Genomic DNA, 20,632 nt, shown 5'->3' with positions numbered 1-20,632 from the left:
GATACTATATACCTAAATAATCTGTGGAACCTCAGCTTTAATCGGATATCTTGTATGTGCAGCTACGATAAGTAATAAGGGTACTTTTATCTTGAGTTCTGTGCCAATGTCCGTTAGCATTTTTCGCTAAGGGGTCATTTAGATGCTTTGTATGAGACTTGTGTTTTGTTTTGGTAAAAATGATTTGTATCGTCAGTTAGCTGAGATTAAAAACCTGTTAAACCCCAAGGTCCCCGCCGGCCGGTTTTTAACCCATATAACGCACTTCAGTATTATTTGGAAAAGTTACTTGAATATTTCCATTTTGTGCTTTATACTTGTATACTCTGCTACATTTCAGAGGCAATATAGTACTTTTTGTTCCATTACATTTTTTGATAAGTGATAAAAACAGGATAATATACGATTTTTTACTGTATATATACTAGGGCTGAACGATTAATCGATTTTAAATGGTGCGATTATCAAATCGCAAAGCCTGCGATTTTTTTTAAAACTTTTTTTTCTTGTGTGTCAGTCTTCCACGCCAATCAGAAGTGCTGTGCTCCACATGAACCAGCCATTGTTAACCAATCAGAGGGGGCCTATGATAGAAGGTGATAGACGGAATGATCCAATCACCTGCCAAGTATTTTTGAAATACTTTTCCAAATTGCTTCCAATGGAGCTTTCCTAGATGGTTTGGTGAAACCATCTGAGTCAGGTTAGTAATGCTCCATCACATGTTTCTATTACAGGGCGAGTCTTAAACTGAAGCTTGACTTTAAAGCAACCCAACGGAAGCTTCATGTAAGTTTAGTTCTTTCACTCGTAGCTCGGGTGCTAGAGACGGGAGCACGTTGATGCGACCTTCCTAGCCGGAGATATGGCCGCATTTTACAATAAACTTCCGCTGGGTCGCTTAAAAACAAATATCGCAAATCGAATCGCAATATCTGTCAGAAAAATCGCAATTAGATTATTTCCCCAAATCGTGCAGCCCTAATGCTTTGAAACATTTGGCTGATAATACTTTATGTTACTGAAAATGGCCATCGTGCATAATGAGGACTTTCACTTTGCACTTTACTTACATTTTGATGCGAATGCTTTTGTATTTTTAAACATAAATAAACATTAAGAAATGGACTATTTTAAGACCATTTTGTTTTAGTAGAGGATCTGAATACTTTATCCACCTCAATGATATGTCTGTGTTTCTGTTACCTGAGACTTAGACTTCCTAAAGAGCGGCTGTTTGACAGCGTCAGCGAGCGACGGGGAGCCAAACGATCCGTCGTCCTCATCTCCGTCCCCGTCGCTCATCTCGCTCTCATCCAGCTTGCGCATGTCAGAAAAGTGACGGATATGATCCAAGGCTGAGTAGCTCTGCTCCTCCTCCTCCTCTTCCTCCTCCTCCTCCTCTTCCTCTTTATACCTGCAGGTCAAGCAGAACATTTAAAATAAGCTCACTTCAAGATACTTATGACATGATCATCATCTCTTAGAGTGATCGAACGTACCTCCGAGGAGAGGTTTTGCAGTTGAGGTTCAAGTCGTTGGGTCCGCTGAAGTCCATCTCGTCCTGTATGATGTCGTCAGCGAGGCTGCTGGGAAGTGCCTCGTCTTCCTGTTTCCCAGGGCGGCTGCCCGGCTCTTCTCCTTCCTCTTCATCAGCCCCGAGGTCCTCCGCCTCCTCGTCTTCTAAGTCACGTGACCCGCGGCTCGCCATCAGCGGCTTCTCTTCTTCGAATGGGACGCCGTTTAACCTGCGCACCAAATACAATGATCAGATTAATCCAGCTTCATAAAGTAGTAGGAGGATGCTTTTGTACATTGAAGAAAGTTGCTAGGAAACTCCTCTGGTGATGTAAAGTAAATAGTAAGTCATAGCAATGAAGACTATACACAGGTATTTGTTCCTGTGAGAATCTTTTTCTACATGCACAAACACTGATTTGGGGCTCAGAGGTGGATCTGAGGCAGGATCAGGGTCTGGGACTGAGAGCCGGATTCCTGTTTGTCATCAGGCTCTGGCCTGGAGCCCCTTTGGGCACATCAGCGCTGATCGCTGCAGCACTTAGCCGGAGTGCTTCGCCTCTCTCCTTGTTTATTTTCTCTACTATCTTGTATTCATCTAATAGGCAAAATATTTAGCTGACAGCCCCATTTGTCGGCAGAGTTATGAGAGCGCTGCCAACCGGCCCATTCCTCTTTCCCCACGGAGGCAGAGAGGGCGAGCTATGCAAACTGTCGGAGTCTTAATCTGTCCCTCTGTCTCAGCGGCACAGGAAACCACCGTTTGGTAAATCATCTGGAACCACATTTAGACTGATTCACTAATTACACTCCGGGACGTCTTTCGTCAGCTCGCAAAAATGCAGTTTTCTTGCACAAAGGATTCGGACTGGGAACGGGACGTTGAAGGAGAAGACAGATAGGAAACAAAACACATCGAGTCCATCGCCGCGTAAGTATAGGATGTTTTTAAACAGTCTACCTGCACTGGATGTGGAAGGGATGCCGTTGAGCGTGCGGTGAAGGCAGATAACAGCACACACAGTATCTATCTTAAATCCTCTTTATCTGCAGCTGATAGCAAAGTGCTTTCCACCGAGCCCCCGCTGGCACGGAGAGTTTGTGGCCTCAGTATTCGCACTGTGTGAAGCTCACAGGGCTGAGAGCGGCTCCTAAAGAGAGAGCCGTGATTAAGAAAACAGATTCGCTAATTACGCTTTCAAACGTGGTAATTTGCTGGGGATAAAGTATCTATCAGAAGTAGTCAGGAGCGCAGCACTTTGAAAGGAAACACGGGGCGACCCTTTGACCCCACCCCCTCTACCCTCTTCCTGTAGGCAGACATGTTGGTTCCAGATGTGCCGGGCTAACTGCTGCACCCCCCCCCCCCCCCGCCCCCGGTCCTGCTCTCACAGGCCTTCTGCACAATCACCCGAGATCTCTATCCAGCCTCACAATCTGCCCCGCCATCACACCAACTGGAGTCACATGAAAACAAACACGGAGCCCTGAGCAGACCTCGGAGCTGCTATCCGACCTGATCGCAGCTCCGAGAATGTATTTGCATAATGCTCAGACGTAGTTGCATGCACACAGATATCTGTTGCGTACGTGTGGCCCAATGGCAACTGATGTAAGGAGCTCCTGCCGTATCTTAAATGACATCGCAGATGATTGCTCTCCACTCCAGACCTCTGAGCATGATGTCATCGTTAACGAGGGGCCGGCTGGGTGGTAGGGAAATCTCCAACATGAGCTGATAGCAGCCGACCTATTATTCATACCTATTCAAGTGCTTTGTAAGTCCTAATTATTGCAAGAGTTCAACATGCAGTAATGAAGGACTGGGACATGTTCACGAGGAATCGTTTATCCCTGGGATTATATTTGTGTGTAGAGGTCGAAACGGCAGCAAAAGTTGAAACATATAGAACAACTTTAAAAAGGACTTATAATTTACTTAATGTTCAGGTTCATATCAGTATGTAGTGTCTATACATGTCTCCATGCTTTAATGTTCAAAAAGCTCTTTATTTTTCTCATACTGCCTGTGCTGCAGCACCTCTTTTCACCCTCCGTCTGAAACCTCACCTCCGCTCAGACATTTTATCACCATACGCACACCTGTAACTAGGTCAACAAGAGCTGCAACAAGAGGAGACTGCGTTGTTCCATTAAGGAAGAGTTCATTCAGCCAATCTTCTTTTTCTTTTAAAGCTGCACAACAGTGGAACTCCATCCCAGTAAAGATTAGAGAACAAAACACCTGCAGTTTATTTAAATCTAACTTAAAAACATGGTTAGTGGAAAGTCAGCTCTGTCAACACTGACACCATCTGTACTTTACAACGCTCTGTTTATATGCTTTGACCTGTATCTGTCTGCTTTGTGAATATGTATTTTAGTTTAGTTTTTATGTATATGCTTGTATTTTTGTTTAGTTTTTATGTTTTTATATATGCTTTTATCATAACATAAGTATCTCTGTTGAATGTTGTTTTACTGATTGTATTTACCTGTTATTTGAAGTGCATTTTTGTTTTTAGGATGACTTTTCACATCTGTCCAGGGACTACAGACGAAAAATAGCCTGTTGGCTAACTCTGGCGCATTTACAGAAATGTCAATTAATGTGCACTGTCCCTGTCAAATAAATATATTAAAATAAAAAAAATAAAAACCAGAGCCCAGTCTGCTCTGATTGGTTAGCTGGCCGGCTCGGTTGTGATTCGTCCTGCCGCTTAACCTACCTATCACGTACAATGTATTTGATGATGATCGGATTTTCTTTTCTCATTGTACCTCGGAAAGGATCTTGTGCCACTCTGCTTCTATTTGTGTAAACACATCCAGTGTAGCTCTATAGATGGAGATCAGATCAGAAAAGACGGGCTGGCTCTGCTCACCCTTCCTCTGAGGGGTCCGGGGACGTCTGGCTCTGGCCCGTGTTGCTGATGAAGTTTCTGATTTCGTTAAAATAAGAGTCTTCTTTGTCTTCCAATATGGCGCCGCTGCCGTCCGCTTCGGAGCGAGGGGACGACATCGCAGTGCCTGCAGAAAGACAAACAACACTCAGTTCTGATTCGGACTCTTCAGCATCATACATATTGAATCCATTTATTTTAAATGCACATTTTCACGTTAAATAAATTATAACGTGTTTAAACACACAGTTTTGTCTGTTTTCCATAAGTACGTCACTATGATGTAATATATTGACTGAATGACTGAAATATAAAAATTTGATAGAGACCGATTACGTCGTATGGAAATATTTTATTGTGCATCATGTTATGTACATTTTAGTGGAATCATTTGTGACATATTTGGTATCTTTAAGAACCTTAGAGAACCTTAAAGGAAGACCGAAAAGGTGACATTTAATGAAATGTGTTTTGGCAATGATTGGCCACACAATACACATTGTGAATGGTATCTTTGTGGTTTACCTGCAGGTCCGCTGCAACTCTGACTACTTTTAAATCCAGGCTGAAGACTTTTCTTTTTGTCGCTGCTTTTAATTGAACTATTCACATCTTAAACTGCACCGTAACTTTTATCCATGTACTTTTTCTTGTAATGTTTAATTGAACTATGCATGTATTTTTCCTTAATGTTTATTTGATTAGCTTTTCTTTTTTAATGCTTAATGTCTTTCATTTTTTTTTTGTAAAGCACTTTGAATTGCCTTGTGTTGAAAAGTGCTATATAAATAAACTTGCCTTGCCTTATCATGTAAACAATATTAAAACAGCTTATCTGTCTTTCCACCAGAAGGTTGTGGCTTCGATCCCACCCCATGCAGTCAACATGTCGATGTATCCTTGGGCAAGATACTTAACCCTGAGTTGCTCCCGATGGCATGGCCAACTGTGTGTGAATGTGTATGCGTGTTAGTTCCTAGAGTAATATATACACTGCTCTGTATGAATGGGTGAACGACATGTAGTATGTAAAGCGCTTTGAGGGGTCTTAAAGACTGGATAAAGCGCTATATAAGTACAGTCCATTTACCATTTACCATTTGTTTAACCATTTACTTTCTATTATCTTTGTGTTGTTGTGTTTGTGCTGAGGTGTCTGATTAAGCGGACCCCTCCTCTGAGGAGTGTGTCTCTCGGCTGCTGGCAGTGTGTCGCTGCTGTTCTGCTGATCCAGAGTCAGAGTCAAACCTGTGAGCGCTGCTGCTGATGGAAGCAGCTCATTCAAGAAATACTGTGTACAGTACAGATACAGATTTATGTCATCAACATTTCCAGCTTCAAAAAGGCGTTTCCAATTAGGAGTAAATTATGTTTTATACGATTCAGCAGCGAGAGTTCTAAATACGTTGAACTAATATGCAAAGGAGCTCGGATTTCCCCTGATGAAACATGGAGGGATTGAACCAGCTGATAATCCAATCGATGGAGACGTCTCACCCGACAGGTTTCCGTTCTCGTGCTTCTTGAGGTGGCGGTCCAGGTTGGTCTGCTGGCCGAAGCAGCGGTCACACAGGTGGCACTTGAAGGGCTTCTCCTTGTTGTGGATGTTGCGGATGTGGCGCTGCAGGTTGGAGGAGATGCTGAAGGAGCGGTCGCAGTATTTACACCTGCAGGAAGAAGTAGAAGGAAGTGTTAAAAATACACAACATGCGAGTCATAAGTCCAACTGTACTGCACAATGAATCAGGAACCTGTGGTCTGGTCTGTGGGAAACATAACGACACACACACACACACACACACACACACACACACACACACACACACACACACACACACACACACACACACACACACACACACACACACACACACACACACACACACACACACACACGGTCCCACAGTCCCAGACATGATGGAGGAGCTTGTTTAAGGTGAAACAGCTCTGCCTCTTATCTCCAGCCAGCGCAATAAAACTGCATTCTTCCCTCACTAAATAATCACGCAGCAGATTCGGTCGGAGCCCAGCGAAATTAGAGCCTCCTGCCAAGTTTCTTCATGCAAAATTATACGAGAAGATTACATCTTTTCTTCTGCCGGAATTAGCTCGCTCGATTGGCTGTCCCTCGGGAACCCCCCTGGTTATCTCCACACAAAAAAATTACAATACATCGGTGATGTTTAATGGCATGCATTGCCAGCGTGTGGAGAGCAGGCTATCAGGCCAGGGCAGAGAGGCCTTCTCTCTCTCTCTCTCTCTCTCTCCCTCCCTCTCTCTCCCTCTCTCTCTCTCCCTCTCTCTCCCCTGTGGTCAGCCAAGCTTTGGGCCAACATTCCTCCACCTTAGAAACTACAAAGCAGAGCAGTGCTGGCCAGCGCTTACTCATTATCCACATGTAGTAAATGTGCAAGATTCATTTTTACATGTGTACCAAACTGCTGCTGCATTGTTACTTCAGCAGCACCTGGGAAGGGAGGGCTTTTATAACCAAAGTTTCACATAAAAGTCACGTTTCTGCATCTTTTTGACTAATTTGCCAACTTTATTCCCCAAAAATCTATTTTTGTGACGATAGTAAGCACTATGGTATCTGACCATTGCATGTATGATATGTGTAATGTGTGTATATGTAAAAGCGCTTTGAGTCATTGAAAAAGCGCTATAATAAATGTAAGGAATTATTATTATTATTATTACTTGATGCAGCAAGTGGATTGATAAATACTTTATTCATCCCATATTTGGAAATTATTTTAAGTGTTGAGGCATTCAAATATTTAAAAGGTGTAATAAAGTATATACTAACATAATATACTACAGCAGCAGAAATGTAGACATAACATATACATAGGACAGTATATCAATGATACTACAGTTGTGCAAGGTAGCCAGAGGGCATGCAGATCACTTTGACCTCCTCCAAGAGAAATGACCACAGCTGCCGGGACATCTGCCTCATCACCCCAATTTCTCACCAAACTTCCTCCCCTTCCTCGCTCTGTTTAACCAGCCCAGCTTCCCACCCCCCCCCCCACTTCATCCTGTCACCCTGGCTACGGGCACCATTTTTCATCAGGCAAATTATTTAGCAGCAGGATAAGTACTCCAGGCTTTTACGGCATACGAAAACACCCATAAAGTCGGTCCTAACTGCAGACAAGAATTCCCTGGGAAAACATCCATCGCTGCTTTCAAATACATCTCTCTATCTCTGCGTCTGACGGAGAGCGCGCTGAATGAAAGCAGTGATTCACTCGGGATTTAATGTGCAAATCTGACTCTTGACTAGCCTTTTTTAGAGTGTGTATGCTTGGAAGTGAGGACGGTAGGAGGAGGGACGCTGGCAGGAGCGAGAGAGGAGGATGATATTGAGCTGACGTGTTGCTGTTGGACTGTCTCTTCCCTTCTAACAGCTCAGAGCAAACCCAAACACACCTCTTCAACATATACACACACAGACAGCTCCAGGAGACTGTGTGTGTGCGTGTGTGTGTGTGTGTGTGTGTGTGTGTGTGTGTGTGTGTGTGTGTGTGTGTGTGTGTGTGTGTGTGTGTGTGTGTGTGTGTGTGTGTGTGTGTGTGTGTGTGTGTGTGTGTGGCTCTTAAGACTTGTAGAGATAGTCTTACTTATACGGTTGCTCTCCTGTGTGGGTCCTGAGGTGGCGGGTCAGGTTGGCAGAGCGCGGGAATATTTTTCCACAATATCTATAAGGGGAAAAAAACATTTTAAAGTATGGTTTACCTTTTGAAATCCCCCCGCAAAAACTCTAACAGTGATTACAAAAAGAACAACAAACCTCTACTATCAAAAAACTTGGCAGACGAATGATAATTTACCACCAGCATGAACGTTAACATTTTAAGAATAAGACATGCCACAGGAGTTTCTGTATTACCTGCATGTGTAGCGCTCCTTGCCCTTGCGCAGCAGCGTCTCTGGTAGTGCGGAGGGGGGGGCTCGGAAGTCAAACATGGAGGGGACGGAGCGCAGCAGGTCGCCGGACTCCGGCTTCAGGGAGCCAAACGTCTCCAGCTTATCCGCCATGTTCTCGATGGCCGACATCTGAGGACACACAGGAGAGGAGAGAGAGAGGTGAGTGTGGTGCCGGGAAACACAACGTTAGCATTGCTAAGCTAACATGCAAAGCAGAACAAATGATACTGGGGAATGTTGAAGCAGCACCACTTGATAACACTGATTTGATAGTATGATAATATAGATAAAAAGGATATTATGTGAGAAATTCACAATTTTCTTTATCAGGTCAGGTTGTAACACTGTTAAGCCCCAAGCCTGTTTTTCAGGTCTCGAAAATGACATTCCCAGAACAAATGACCATATCTTCCCTTCTAAAAGGGTTACATTAATAATCTTTCTTCTCAAAGCAAGGTTACACCTGTGAGTTGGATGTAGAAGTGTCAGAATCAATATAGATGTATTTATTTTAAAGTAAATTCAGATTGAACACAGTAAAAAAAATTAAATTATAGTGTCCGTCCAAAAAAAAAGGATTACTTATCGTGAAAACCACCCTTGAATGATGGGATGGTAGACAAAAAGCTTTAGGAATCCAAACCACAACAAATAAGTACCCTGTATCAAGATTGATGCAAAACAAGTGAAATGTGACCTTTTTAGAGAGATTTAGCAAAACAAAAACACTTCTGGGGTCATTTGGGTGGATTTTCCATATCTCTAGCCCCCCTGGGTCGATTTTGATGATTGACATCTCTTTCGGGGAACTCCCACCCACACACCCACATGACCAAATAAGGAGTGAGAGTGACGCATAGCCAAAACCGGAAGCTGCGATAACTCTGGTGGCTACCATTAGCAGCTAACTTTTACTCTCCGATTTTTACATAAAAATTGAATTATGGATTATAAATAATTTTTTCAAAGCCACAGACACCTTATCAACCTATGGATTAACCGATTCAGCCGCGTTTTTTCTCGTTTTTATGCCATTGAACACGTCTTTTGATCAGATTGACAGCTACGGTGAGACGATCTCCCGTAAAAGCTACGTAAAGGTACGTGTTGTGTGATGTCTGTGTTTGCTTCCCCTGTCGCGAGTTCGGATCGCTCAGTGAGGATACTATACCTAAATAATCCGTGGAATCTCAGCTTTAATCGGATATCTTGTATGTGCAGCTACGACAAGTAATAAGGGTATCTTTATATTGAGTTCTGTGCCAAAGTGCGTTAGCATTTTTCGCTCAAGGGTCATTTAGATGCTTCTTATGAGACTTGTGTTTTGTTTTGGTAAACATGGTTTGTATCGTCAGTTAGCTGAGATTATTCCCGTTAATCTGGTATAACACATTAATAGGTTCTTAAATATTAAGATCCCCTGAGACACAGTGTCGTAAAAAACGCAGAGGGGGTCCTTGGGGCTTAACAGGTTAAAAACATATATTGTCCCAGCTTGGACAGTTTAGAAAGACATAATTTATACTACAGGATGTGGTTGAATCCTTTTTTGATTACAGGATGCAATAAAATGTAAAAAATAGCAAAACGCAATTAATATGTTTAGGCTTAAATGCTCACACATTTAAAGAATTGCAGCATCCATACATTTCTATATATGTTGTAGATGACATATAAATAAACACAAATGCCAAATGTTGGATATATTTGAGTCTTATGAACTGTTAAATGCTTTTTACCAGATATATAATTAATACTTTTTTGACAAACGTGTTCCTTTGTGATGGACGAGCCTTGTTTACAAGCAGCTCACCAGGTGACATCAAGTGGAAACAGGTACCGGGAGAATTCTTATTACGACGTTCATCAAAGATTCATGAACAGCAAGGTCAAATCCCTGATATGTGTGCATGACAAGTACGTTAGATTTTGATTCATAACTTTTAAATAAAAAACAGTGTTCTCCTATTCATGGTGAGTGGAGGGCAGGCATGTTACATTCAGCCAAGTCTAGCTCTCTAACAAAAGCACATACACAAACACACAAACACACACATGTCACACACATACAGGATTAAGGACTGCAGCCAATCTGCTAATGAAGCTGAACATTTACTTTCATCAGGAACTCTCTGAGGAGATATGTGCACTTGTTAGTCTGTGTGTGTGTGTGTGTGTGTATGTGTGTGTGTGTGTGTGTGTGTGTGTGTGTGTGTGGGTGTGTGAAAAAGAAAGTATGTGCTGCATGGTGGCCATAGTTGATTAATTGCCAGCAATGTGTGTGAAAATGTATGTGTGTGTGTGTGTGTGTGTGTGTGTGAGAAAGGTATAGGTAATGTATTTGTGTGTAGAATGTGTGTGCTTAGAGGCATGTACGTAGTATGTGATTGTAGTGTGTTTCTGTGTGTTGTCAGATACATGTTTGTGTGTGTGTGTGTGTGTGTGTGTGTGTGTGTGTGTGTGTGTGTGTGTGTGTGTGTGTGTGTGTGTGTGTGTGTGTGTGTGTGTGTGTGTGTGTGTGTGTGTGTGTGGCAGAGGAGTGATTCATGTCCACTGCTGGGCTGTAAACCATTCTGTGCACAATGCGGGCAGACAGCACATTCGTCAATATGAAAGATGTTGACATTACTGATCAAGGGCCAGACACGGGTAATAATGATATCGCTGTGCTGAGAGGGGCGGGATGGGGGAGGAGCGGGGGAGTGAGAGGGAGGCGGAGGGCGGAGAGGGGGTCCCAGAAGGCCGCAGGGCCTGTCAGCCCATCCCACACACACATACAGTAGGCGCTTTTTCTCCTTTTCCTTTAAAGGGGCCACGCAAATTTGCATTATTTTGCGTGTATTGCATTTTCAGCCTGTTTCTTATTCTTATTTCAATAAGGCAACAAATCAATGGTGATTCGGGTCCTCCACCAGAGCCCTGCTCCGACTCTGACATTTCATCTCCTGCTTTCACCCCCTGTCACTCTCAGGCTTCACGCCAAGACGGAGCAGGCCGTGGGGAGGGCACCAGAGGAAGAGAATCGGAGAAGAAGCATGATGAAGGACTAGACGATAGGGGAGAAGAGGAAAGAGAGAGGGGAAGGGGAGAGAGGGAGCCCTGGAGAGGGAAGGGCTGATGGATGACGCTGGAGCCCGGTGTCGGGAGCGGCTGATTAGGAGTGACGGCCGAGTGTAAAGTTCCTGCCGCAGCCGTCCACGTTCCCACTGAGGGAGGATGTGGAATGTCAGGTCCGTTTGATTATGAATATGCCAATGCTGCATGCCATGAATCAAAGAGCGGGAGAAGAGAAGGAGGGCGTTGAGGGATTGAAGAGGAAGGTGAAATGCTTTCATATTTCTTAATAACGCGCACTGTGTATTTCATGGGGCTCTCTTCAGTTTGTCTGTCTTGCTAAACGAGAGCCCATAACTCCCGGGAACATTAGGAGCCCCTAAAGCTGTCGGCAGTATCAAACCCGTCCGATAAGACACTCTTTAAAGCAGAACAAATACTCCATGTGCTGGGGAGTCTGATCACCGCCTCCACCCACCCACTGCTGCCTCTGCTGCACTCTATTAAGAGTTTAATCTCACACCCTTGGTCAAGCTCGGCCTCTGCGTGCTTTGAATTAAAGTCATTGATATAAAAAATAAAAGCTGTTTGTTTGGCTGATTGTAGCAGAATAACATTTCCATTGGTTTCTATAGGCACTTTGAATCGGAATAATGTTATGGTAAATGCATGAGTTAAGTAAATTAATAATAAACGATTGAGTTGTGTACTTAATATCAAATGAATTATTATTAAAGTATTGTTATTTTCCAGCTTAAACTGATGGCCTACGCTGGGGGACAAACAAAATCATATTTCTAATGTTTAAGTGCTAAGCAGATTGAAATGGTTTGTTTGCAGACAAGCAGTACATTATTTACACATTTAAGTCAATGATTAAGATGTATTAAAGAATCACAATAAACCCTCGTCCACTGAGCGGTTTTTATGGATGGCGAGCCAGCTTCATTAGGCCACTGTTTGACGATATGTGTGTGAAATGTTCGTTTGAAAGGACATAAACGACCCCACATTTTTCTCGAAAGCAATTTCTCAAAGGTTTTATAACGCCCCTACTTCTTCGTATAACAGACCTACACACACATACACAAACACCCAAAACCCCCTTGTCTGTCCCCCCTGGGCAGTGTGTGTGTGTGTGTGTGTGTGTCTGTGAACTTGCTTGTTGCTCTAGCGTCGCTGGGGGACCAGCAGTTGATTGGCTATCTTCAGATGTCAGTGATGCTGTGAGGGCCTTAATTAGCGAGATGCATTCTCAATTGTTGATCTTTATCGGGAACCAGATGTTTTGCAGGGAGGAACTAACCCCCCGGTCCCCCCCGTCAGTGTCCCAAAGAGACTGTTACCCTCGCGCTGATGTAGAGCAGCCACCCCCGACCCCCCCCCCATACCCATTTGCAAGAGCACTGCTTCATTCGCCAAATAAGCAAACATATATTCAGAGCTGCTGGGTGTAGCTCGTCTGGAAATCCCCACTTTAAAGCCTTTCATGTGAATCTGAGAGCGGGATATTTCCATATGTAAGCAAATCAAATACTCAGAGCAATACAATAATATATTCCGATGTACAATATAAACATTCAGATGACATTTCTGGTTTTACGGCCAGACACAAGTCCAGTCAGTGCGTGATGGGCTGAAGCCATGCGAATGCCGGTCGATTGTAAGTTGTAAAGCAGCCCATGCGTTAATTAAAGGGGAGGGGGTGTGTTTGGTATAAAAGCACAGACACACGGCAGTACTGTAGGTTAAAGAGGAACTTACCCAAGTTCTCTGATCTGGCAAACGAAACTGAGGGGCGGAACAGAAGGAGAAAGAGAAGGCAGTCAGAACCAGGAAGTGGCGCATGAATCAACAGCTTTTTGATTGGACACATATGGGTACAGAGGGAATGATGGGTCCCGATTCACTCTGAAGGAGCTGTCTATCTGCAGAGTTATGGCGCTGGAATCAGAGGAGGCTCTAATAGTTCCCAACACTTCCTGGTGTTCAATAGGCTCATTATAGCAGGCTACCAATGCGATGCCAGTATGTCATCTAAGCTTAGCAGTAAAATATCCTGCCAGGAAATAAAAAGGCTGAATCACGAAAAAATTTTTTTGTTGATATACGGTTAAGGAGTGACTGAAAACAAGCCCCCTGAAAAGTATACAGAAGGGCTCCTTCTTGCCTGGTCTGGGTTAGACCTGCTCTGGTGGTTCTGGAAATGATTTGTGTGTCCAGACATCATAAAGTCATAAAGATGGCCTAAGCACTCTGTTAGTGTTTCTACTGATAGGACACCTCATTAAGGCGTGCGGGACGGCCATGTGGCTGCTGCAGGCTGGGCCCTCGCAGCAGTCTGGACAGGGGACATAAATCAGACAAATGAAACAGCCTGTAAAAACCAGACCAGAAACGGCCAGACAAGAGAAAAAAAAAAGTCGTACGCCTGAGAAAGTGGTGTTTTCACTTTCCGACGGACCGTTCTCACCCGCGGGGGGAAGACTGAACAAATGAACGTCAATCCAACACGTCATAGAAACAACGCACACACACACACAGAAATCCCTGCTTTAAAGAGTATATCATTTTTTATATTGTAATTAGAGACATGTTATGGGAAGATGTGTCAGGAGTGTGCCCTTTCCCTCCGCCACATCTGTTTCAGATAGCCAACAACGGGCTCTACCGGGCAGCGGTGTGGATAAGGCTGGAGCCGCATGCTAATCCTTCGTAATCCAGTTTGGTCAGCCTTGGACAATCATTCTGAATTATAGGCAGAGTTGTAATGTTATCCTAAGTGTTTTAACGCCATGCTGCTAGATAGGGGGACCCGGCGTTGAACTTGTAGCAGTGATGTAGCCGTGGTTACGTGGACAGAGTCATCACATTTCAGCTTTTTAAACAGGCATGACTGCCCAGGAAAATAATTAGGGCCGTTTTTGTCCATTTCTAGGGTCATTAAAGACTTCTTATATCTTTAACATCAATTGAAGAATAACAGAATGGCAGCGTAGGTTGAAACGTACCGCCAGATTGGTAAGAATGTGTACACCAAACAAGGCGTGTGCCATCTTGTTATGTTTGCTCTCAAGGTCCCGTTGAGGTCAGAAACATACCTGTGGATGGAACAGGAAGCCGGGTGCTGGGCGCATGTACTTGTCTTTCAGAGTCTCAAACGGATCGCTCATCCTCCTCTTCTCAACCCTGCTAATAATAGAATTCTCTTAATGCATGTACAACACCAAACACCAGTACACTTGTATTCAGCAATACTTTTTGATCAGTAAGCAATTACACGACATTTAGCGCAGTGAAAACGTCGTCACATAAAGTGCAACTGTGGTGATTATGGGCAGGTACGCTACTGGGAATAACAATACCTGTAGATGGGGTCCATGAAGAAGGGGGTGGGCCTGGCGTGCTGCAAAGACGTGTCAGCTTTCGGGATCTCCACCACGGCCTTCTCCTCCTCACACCGCATGTTCCCCCTCGTCTCCTCCTCTCTGCCTCCGCGACCCCGGCCCCCCAGGCTCAGGTCGAGAGGCTGGTCCTGCCCACTGGAGCGGGAGGCCCCGAGTTTGGAGGGGGCAAACGTGGCAGATTTCTCCATCTTCCGCTTGGTGGTGAGGTCAAACGCTGTGGCAGCCTTGCCCTGGGCCTTGTGGTCCTCTGCTGGAGACTGAGGCTCGACCTTCAGGCCCACAGGTCTGAGGTCCCTGTCTGGGAAAGGGTAAACTGGGGGAGAGAAAGCTGGGAAGAAGGGCAGCGGGAACATGGAGGGGTAGGGCAGAGCGCCCACCTTCTTTTCCTGCAGGCCGGCCAGCCCCGCGGAGCCAAAGTACTTCTCGGCAATGGAAGCGATGGCCTTAATAGAGTCATTCACAGCGCCTGTTACAGCCGTGTGCTCGTCCAGCGAGGGGGGGATGAGGGAGGGGCCCGGTAAGTCTTTGACAGCACTGCTGCCTGTCAGGCTGGGGCTCCGAGGGCCTCCTTCACTGGCCTTCCTCTTGGGGCCTTTGCCATTCTCTCGAGCAGCCCCCCTCTCCCTCTCACTGTCCATGTCGCTCTCCAGCTCGGAGCCCGACGTGCTCTCCAGATCGCTCCCGCTGGGCGTGCTGACGTCGTCCAGGTCGCTGCTCTCCGACTGGTCGCTCTGCTTGCTCCGCTGCTTCGTGGAGGACGAGGAGCTCTGGCCATGGCGCTCCGATCCTGCCATGTGACCGCCGCCATCTTTGCGCAGAGCCTTGAGGAGCTCTCGGGACTCCTGAAAGCCAGGGCTCGGAGCCAGAAGAGGGCTCTTGTTCAGCTCGGGCCCCGGGAGAGGTGCGTGGAGAGGATGTCTGAGAGGAGAGCTGGCGGGAATGAGCTGCGGCCGGTGGTAGAGTCCAGACGGGAAGAGGCCGGGGAAGCTGAAGGGAAACGCCGGTGCGGCGGGGAAGGTGAGCCCGCTGTGGTGGCGGCTCGCCCCAAAGTAATCAGCCAGCCCCACGACGCCGTGGCCCATCGCCAGAGCGGATTTGTCCAGACCTGGGGCGCCAGAGAGCGGCATACCCTGGGCAAACAAGCCCCCCGCTGTGAAATGGTTCTTCCCTTCACAGAAGCGCCGGTGCTTGTTGAGGGAGGACGTGGTGCTGAACATCTGCCCACAGTCCTTACACTTGATCTGTGTGCGGCAGTCAGCGTGCATGCGTTTGTGGCGGCACAGGTTAGAGAACTGGGTGTAGGACTTGTGGCAGACCTCGCCTGCAGGGACACAGAGACAGAAACACAGCGCATCAGTACACCCCCCCTACACACACATTACATTACATCACAAGATAATGACATCTCTAGTTAGCACGCTTCAGGCAGGCTAAGGCAGAGGAAGTGGAGTATGAAGGATCTGCTCCTGTTCCCATCAGCCCTCTGACAGTCTTCCAGCACAAATAAGAAGGAGAGGCGTGTCCAGATCCTGGCATTGTGAGGGGAATCTTTCTGCTCGACGGTGTGAGTCAGTGGCTGCCACTCATCACCGGCACATCAAACCAAATTCCCAGGCATCTCTAGGCCCATTGTCCTCCCAGGGACGCTCCCAGGGAGTCCATAAACAATCACACACACACACACACACACACACACACACACACACACACACACACACACACACACACACACACACACACACACACACACACACACACACACACACACACACACACACACACACACACACACACACACACACACACACACACACACACACACACACACACACACACACACACACACACGGACACGCAGGCACATTCTAGAAATATTCACAGACATACAGATACGCATTCTCAGCCACGCGCAATACAATGGCTCTATTTTAAGTTTGCGAAGGAAGCGGAGTTGAATGAATCCTATCCTGGAGTCCGGTTCCCAGGGACAGGTCTCACGTCCTCTGCTGCCCCTCTTCCCTCTCCCCCCTCCGGGCCCCTGTCACCCCCTCAGCCCCCTCACCTTGTCCCCACTGTCCCTGTCGTCCTGCGCTGAGTGCCATTCCCACAGTCTAACCCCGCGTGCCTGTGTGCCTGACCCTGGATGACATACAGTGGCTACACCCGACAGATCGTCCCCGTCTGTCATTATCTACGCCATTATTAGTCTGTCAACAGTATCTAATACATTGGATGATTTGTAAGAATTAACAAAGATGGTTATTTATTTTTTCCCATGACAATTGTTCTTGTTGTTCCTGCCTTGCTTTAAAGAGAACGTGTGCTCACTTTCAGGTTCATATTTGTCTTAAGTGTCTCTACTGGGACATGTCTCCAAGCTTTAATGTTCAAAAAGCACTTTATATTTCTCATACTGCCTGTGCTGCAGCATCTATTTTCACCCTCTGTCTGAAACCAGAGCCCAGTCTGCTCTGATTGGTTAGCTGGCCGGCTCTGTTGTGATTGGTCAACTGCTTATAGATGTCCCGCCCCTTAGCCTATAATGTGTTGGAGCGCTAGCCAATAGAAGTGTAAGTATTGCTTAGTGATGTCACTATGTTCTTGAAGTCAACTAAGGAGTCCAACTGAGGCGTTTCAGGCAGGGGGGGGGAGTGTGTGGGAGAGAAGCCTTTGCACCCCATGTCCATGCAACCTATAACACGCCACAGGAAAGGCAACACGCATAATAAGGCCTTTTTAATGTTTTAAGTAAAGCACTTTGTCCAAATGTGCTAAATTAACAAACTTGTCTTCCCTTCCTGTTCTCATAGAAGTCAAGAATGCCGTTTGGGGAATATGTTCCTCTCTCTTGACCCGTGCTTAAACTCTAGGATATGTTGCAGATCAGCTCCAATGTTTAAAAAGACTTTGATCCGGCACCAATACCAGAGAGCCGTTAGGAGCAGCTCTGGATGATTGATTCGGCTCACGTTATCACGAGATCTTCAACACGAGGAGAAGGAAGTGGTTAGGCTCGCACTGCGATTACACGTCTGCGTACTTTGGATGCCTTCCAGCCACAAGGTGCACCATTTGAGTAGATGGGGAGGAAGAGCCGGGGAGAAAGTATGGTGGAAACAGATTTAAATAAACACCCCAGAGGAACGCCAGAAAGCACTGCCGCTCGGCCGAGAGAGAACGTGATCTCGTAGAAAAAAAGCGTGTTGAATGAATAGATCCAGAAACTCAATTGAAGGAGTTGTATTTGTGGCTTGGCTTCGGAGGACACAATCAGGGTAGAAAGGTAGTTGAAAACATTTTTGAAACATCTGGGAAAACAAAACGATTCCTTTGATACCGCACATGTTGTTCCCGCTCTTGGAAGCTTGACATTAAGATGAATGTAAATACTTTTCAAATTGATTCATATTTGAAAAATCTGTTTGGCCAAAACCTACCAAAACGTAGGTCTAATTAAAAACGTAAGTAACACATTTTGTGTAAAAAAAGCAACGTGTGTACTTGGTGTGTGTATCTTATGTCCCTCTCATTGTGTGTGTTTCTACAGCCACACACACGACAAGAAAAACCCATGCATCATAAATCATGTAGCTGTGACATTTACAGACCAAAAACACACACACACACACACACACACACACACACACACACACACACACACACACACACACACACACACACACACACACACACACACACACACACACACACACACACACACACACACACACACACACACACACACACACACACACACACACACACACACTGTGTGTTAGATCTGCTTCTCCACGCGTGTGTGTTGGTCAGCTTTTATTAAACCAAAACTAAATATTATAAACACATTCCTGCGAGGAGGGCGGTGGTAAGTGACGGCTGGAGTGTCGAAATAAATAACCGCGCAGGCCTGAGTGCTTCCCTTTCTTAGAGAAGCCCTGAGACACACACACACACACACACACACACACACACACACACACACACACACACACACACACACACACACACACACACACACACACACACACACACACACACACACACACACACACACACACACACACACACACACACACACACACAACCATGTATACATCACTTCAGGGGACATTACATTGACTTACATGCATTTCCTGGAGACTTATCCTAACCTTAACCATAACCAACACATGCCTAACCCTAACCCTAACCCTTAACCTTAACCTAATCCTAAACCTAACCAAGTCTTCACCCTAAAATTAATAATTCTCCTTATGGGGACCTCCAATTTGTCCCCATAAGGGAAGTCAGTCCCCACACGTGACTATGTAAACAGATTTAGGTCCCCACAAGTATAGTAATACTAGACCACACACACACCCCCACACCCACACACCCACACACACACACACGCACACGCACACGCACACGCACACACACACACACACACACACACACACACACACACACACACACACACACACACACACACACACACACACACACACACACACACACACACACACACACACACATCCTTGACACATCGCGTGCATGCAGACAGTGCAACACTGTGCAAAACATGTCCTTCAAGGGAACTCGCACAAACAAACAGTCCGGACACACACATGGTCTCTCCCCGGCAGACGTCATGTTTGAGGCTCTCTCGCTTTTTCTTTTTTTCTTTTACACAGCCATTAGTTGTTTTTAAACCTGCATATTTTCTGCTGATTACAGCAAATGGACTCCCATTCGGAGGGAAGAGGGCTGTACATGTGGTTGCTATTTGTGAGGAATGGTGCATGTGGCGGAGGGAGAGAGGAGAGGAAAGAGGAGTCAGAGGTCTGCAGCGGAGATGCAGTCTCTCCGGCCCGTGTGTTTATAATACGTGTGTTAATATGTGAGTGTGTGTGGGTTTCTGCGAGCTGGTGTGAGAGGTGAGTGAAAGAGAGACGGGGCGAAGGGTGAAGGTCATAACGCTTTAGGGGAAGGAGATCAGATCCGAGCTGTGAGGTGGTGAGAATGTGAAAGGTCAAAATGTGTTGGCAGGAATTAGCATTTAGCGAGGAGCTGGGAAAACGTGTGTGTGTGTGTGTGAGTGTGAGTGTGTGTGTGAAAGAGAAAGCAAGGTTAGCAGGTTGTCACTGTGAGAGAAACCGTTAGACCAATGGGATTGAGTCACATGACATGCTAGTTTAATGCTGATTTAACTGCTGCTATATCATCCCAAGTGTACTTCTTGTAAGACATCACTTCATTGACTCTTGAGAAGAAGCTGAGGAAGGATACAAATGTATTTTTGCAGCAACATCACAGTTTTTCTACAACACAATAATATTATGTTTATAACGTACTGAGGAGACTTACATAGGTAGGGTCTTAGTGACTTACACATGAAGGGCTTGACACTGCTGTGGATGTGCTTATGCTGCTTGAGGCCTGAAGATGTGGCAAACGTCTTCCCGCAGTCGGGGCAGGCGTGGGCCCGCGCCCCCACATGCTGAGAGCGTATGTGCCTCTGCAGGTTACTGGGGTCTGTGAACACCTGCTGGGGGAGGAACCACACACACACAGGGGGGGATTTACTATCTGGGGAGCAAACACCTCCAAGAAGAAACAGACACACGTACAAAGTCAATATCACCTCCAAAAGTCATCACTCTACCTTTGAGCAGTTTTCACATTCGTAGTGCTTGCCATTGTCGTGCGACATCTGATGCCGGATCAGGTTTGACTTCCAGTTAAAGGCCTTGGGACACTGGTCACACTTATATTCCCTGTCGTCAGAGTGGGACATGGCGTGGGCCTCCATGCTGCGGGAAACCAAACAACCAC

General features: G+C 45.8%; 1 protein-coding gene across 7 annotated transcripts in view; it reads right to left on the bottom strand.

Annotated features, from left to right (window-relative positions):
- mecom (MDS1 and EVI1 complex locus) overlaps positions 1 to 20,632 on the bottom strand; it is a 182,073-nt gene that overhangs the window by 3,051 nt on the left and 158,390 nt on the right. The window contains exons 7-17 of one of the 7 annotated variants that reach the window (XM_034098106.2): positions 20,463 to 20,610; positions 20,165 to 20,345; positions 14,777 to 16,139; positions 14,513 to 14,603; positions 13,176 to 13,202; positions 8,320 to 8,486; positions 8,051 to 8,128; positions 5,919 to 6,088; positions 4,404 to 4,548; positions 1,503 to 1,748; positions 1,207 to 1,417 (exon numbers count right to left, since the gene is read on the bottom strand). In XM_034098106.2, the coding sequence (XP_033953997.1) occupies positions 1,207 to 1,417; positions 1,503 to 1,748; positions 4,404 to 4,548; positions 5,919 to 6,088; positions 8,051 to 8,128; positions 8,320 to 8,486; positions 13,176 to 13,202; positions 14,513 to 14,603; positions 14,777 to 16,139; positions 20,165 to 20,345; positions 20,463 to 20,610 (2,827 nt within the window). The remainder of the gene's footprint in view (positions 1 to 1,206; positions 1,418 to 1,502; positions 1,749 to 4,403; positions 4,549 to 5,918; positions 6,089 to 8,050; positions 8,129 to 8,319; positions 8,487 to 13,175; positions 13,203 to 14,512; positions 14,604 to 14,776; positions 16,140 to 20,164; positions 20,346 to 20,462; positions 20,611 to 20,632) is intronic. The other 6 variants (XM_034098109.2, XM_034098110.2, XM_034098111.2 and 3 more) reach the window with 6 other exon arrangements.

Source organism: Pseudochaenichthys georgianus, chromosome 13 (assembly GCF_902827115.2).
Source record: "Pseudochaenichthys georgianus chromosome 13, fPseGeo1.2, whole genome shotgun sequence".
Taxonomy (NCBI): Eukaryota; Metazoa; Chordata; class Actinopteri; order Perciformes; family Channichthyidae; genus Pseudochaenichthys; species Pseudochaenichthys georgianus.
The sequence above is the reverse complement of the archived record's forward strand: the minus strand, read 5'-3'. Positions and strand labels throughout refer to the sequence as shown.